Source organism: Triticum dicoccoides, unplaced genomic scaffold, assembly GCF_002162155.2.
Source record: "Triticum dicoccoides isolate Atlit2015 ecotype Zavitan unplaced genomic scaffold, WEW_v2.0 scaffold42025, whole genome shotgun sequence".
In the NCBI taxonomy this organism is placed as follows: Eukaryota; Viridiplantae; Streptophyta; class Magnoliopsida; order Poales; family Poaceae; genus Triticum; species Triticum dicoccoides.
The window spans coordinates 1-3,188 of record NW_021271024.1 but is presented as its reverse complement, the minus strand read 5'-3'; the positions used below and the strand labels follow the sequence as shown (position 1 = coordinate 3,188).

The following is a 3,188-nucleotide window of genomic DNA, read 5'->3' as shown; positions in this document are numbered from 1 at the left end:
TAAAAATCTTTCCTTGTTTTAAAATTAATATTCACATATTTTGAAAATATCCATGATGTTTAGAAAATGTTCATGAATTGTTTAGAAATGTTCATGTTTTTTAGAAGAAGAAAAATTTACTAGAAATGAACTGAAGTAGAAAAATAGAAAAGAAGAGTGTGGACACAAAAAGGGTTAGAGAAATTGAATAAACTTCATATAAAATATTTCATTAGAAAGAATAAAAAACATAATTAAGGGTAAAAAAGGGGAAACGAAAAAAGGAAATAATGAAAAACTCGAAAGGAAATAACAGCAAACAACAACAAAAATCTCTCGGGATAAGAACCCCAAAGACTGTTATTTCTTACTTATTACCTCTACGAGGTTAGCGCTTTCCTCGGGGGCTCTACATGGAACGCGACCCAATAGCAAGGATCCAACGAATCTGGTGGTTACTGTAGGCACAATAGCCTACAGTCGATCTGGTGGCGGCGTGCTGGACACATTCTTGCTCAATGCGGCATCGTCTGATAGCACCGCAGGATGATGGGGCGGCGGCCTAGCTTCTTCGACAGTTGAGCCCTTCGTGGTCATCTCGATTAGGCTGGTGGTGGTATGGGATGCCTCTTCCACCAATAGGCGGGGTTCAATGTGGCTCGGTAGGTGACACTTGCACGACTTTCGAAGTCATCGGGCAGTGCCTGTCATCGACAGGTGAAGCCTCCAGCGGATGCTACCCACGATGTCTCATGCGGACTAGATCGGGTACGCGCCTTGGCGCGAGGGTGTCGGTCTGAACGTTTTGGTCAAGCGTGTAATGTTAAGTTAGTAGTAACCCAGGCTGCTATTCCGACGATAAGAAGAGGCAATGAAAGCTTGATATTATCACCATCTGTTCAAATGGTACTAACAACGTCTGAAGTAACTGAAGTTGTAATGGCCGACAAAATGCACCTAAAAATACTGGTATTCGCTTAATATCACATATTCATAATGCAGCCTCAGAAACCTCCAAACACCCATCCATGAAGCTGTTGTATATATAAATAAAGATAAATATTATATCTTGAGTGTGTGAGGTAAAAGGGTGCATGTCAAGTTGTTCTAAACAAAACAAAGTACGAAATAGTGACTTCAGGAGTTGATTGTAAAGTTATTAATTGTAAGTAAGCTAAAACAGAATGAAACGGAACCATATCAATAAGTTAAATGGAGATGAAGATATAGCAGGAAGTCAAATGGAAATAAAGATCTAATCAGAATCAAAATGATCGAAGCAAGTACTGTCCCTTACCTAACACAAGAGCGTAGAAAGCATCGTAGGAGAGTAAGCATACACGGTGGAATGCATTTTCAGCCATGATAAAAAATGAACTACCGAAGAACCAGTGGGAAGCAAAGCTTGATCATTTGCTGATCCGAGCAGGTAATCTGCCAGTGACCCCAGCCCTTGGTAAGCCCCTTGACCCGCAGATTCCTTTTTTCCACCTTAGCCTTCAGATCTCTGATCTTCCTATCCTTCTCGTCGACACTGCCAGACAGGTACTTCATCTCGGTCTTAATTTTCTGCATTTGAGGGCAGTCAAATTCAATATCCATGGTAGCCTGAAGATGCTCCAAGCACCGAGGAGCAGCATTTCGCATGGCCCATTGGCATCCACAGCTGGGTCGTCATTGATCCTCATATGCTCTGCCGCTGCAGACGAACGCGACTGTGATGGCCAAAAGATAGCAGTAGCCGCCACACGACCACGGTAAGATGCGCAGGTCTTGCACTTCACCTCGGGTAAACCATCTTCAGCAAGAACGACGCTAAGCATAGCCTTCGGCCTAACCGTGACAGAATGCTTCATCTATTAAAATATGTAGAGTGGTAAGTCATTTACACATAGTACAGACCACAACAGGAATGCGCGGAAATATCATGCTATTAAAGCAATAGAGACATGGAAATGCATTAGCCTTTATCGGTGATGGGTTCAAGACGTGCAACAGAAGCCGGAAAAACAAACCAGAGATCTAGCAACACAACGACTATGTAAACATGCTTTTAAGTAAGGCAGGGCACATTCTTTAAAGGCAGGTCACAAACATCAATCGTGTTGTGTGTTGACCACGATTGGCAAACGCAAGCAGGTAAACTACAGAAGCCAAACGGCATGATACACAGGAGACCACAGAGCAAGCATGAACCGGGTAAAAAATGGCTATTCACGGGATCTAAAGAATCTGATACACAGTGGACTGCACAGCAAGCATCGACAGAGTTAATACGACCATTCTACTACAAATCACATATAAAAAATATGCTCTGCGTGTCGTAGATCAACGACAAGCCCAATTGCATAAATCTCGAACAAGTCTAGCACATGCATGTTTTAGAGTTGACCAAGCAAACGGGGTCTACCTTGCTAGCTGGTGACGGTGTGGAACGGAGATCACGGTCATTGTTCATCGCACCGATGGAGAAGAGCTCCCTCCGTGTGCCTGATGCCATCGCACGAAGAAAAGCTTGGGTTTAACTCTTTCTCAAATTATTATATATGGATTTATCAGTCGATCCACAAGAAGGGTAGCTTTAGAATTTCCATATCTTATTTTGTTCTTAATGCTAAATCCATTCAAGCTATTTATTTTGTACTATCAATCCAGTAGTCGCTGTACAGAAACATATCTTACTCTTCGTTCTAAATCTATGTTGCATGATGGCACTTGACAGCAGACATATTCTCACAAGGCACAAATATTACTGTCTCTACAATATATATATATTCTGCAAACATTGCCAAGGAAAGAGAACAGTATGCATTTAGAGCTACAACAGATGTTATATTTCTTCAGTCCAAAAAACAGCCAAAACTTCACAACCATGTTCAGCTACTTTTTCCTGTCTACCGATTTAGAGACTGAAAATGTATTATGTATTATGTATGATGTATATTGGAAATGCAGGATAGAAAAATGAAGGAAAGTAGTAGCAACACAATAAAATATGGATATCATCTCCGCAATGGATATTACTGCTACTCATTTAGTAACCCTATAGCAAGGAAAATAACCTTTAATTGGTATTTCATAATCAGCACAATTAACTGAAAAGTACTATCGTTTCCATGAAGTTGAGAATTTAGAAATTAGATGTCAAGAATGCAACAGGTGCTCAAGCACAACTGAACCGTACACAAGTATTATACACTGATTTTCTA

The 3,188-nt window shown here is 40.9% G+C and overlaps 1 protein-coding gene across 1 annotated transcript; it reads right to left on the bottom strand.

Moving 5' to 3' along the window:
• Window positions 1-1,181: 1,181 nt before the first annotated feature.
• LOC119346503 lies at window positions 1,182-2,490 on the bottom strand. The gene is made up of 2 exons (XM_037615845.1): window positions 2,390-2,490; window positions 1,182-1,835 (listed from the first exon to the last, which is right to left on the bottom strand). Exons 1-2 carry the CDS (start codon window positions 2,477-2,479, stop codon window positions 1,530-1,532), a joined length of 396 nt encoding a protein of 131 aa, XP_037471742.1. The 5' UTR covers window positions 2,480-2,490; the 3' UTR covers window positions 1,182-1,529.
• Between the last annotated feature and the right edge of the window lie 698 nt (window positions 2,491-3,188).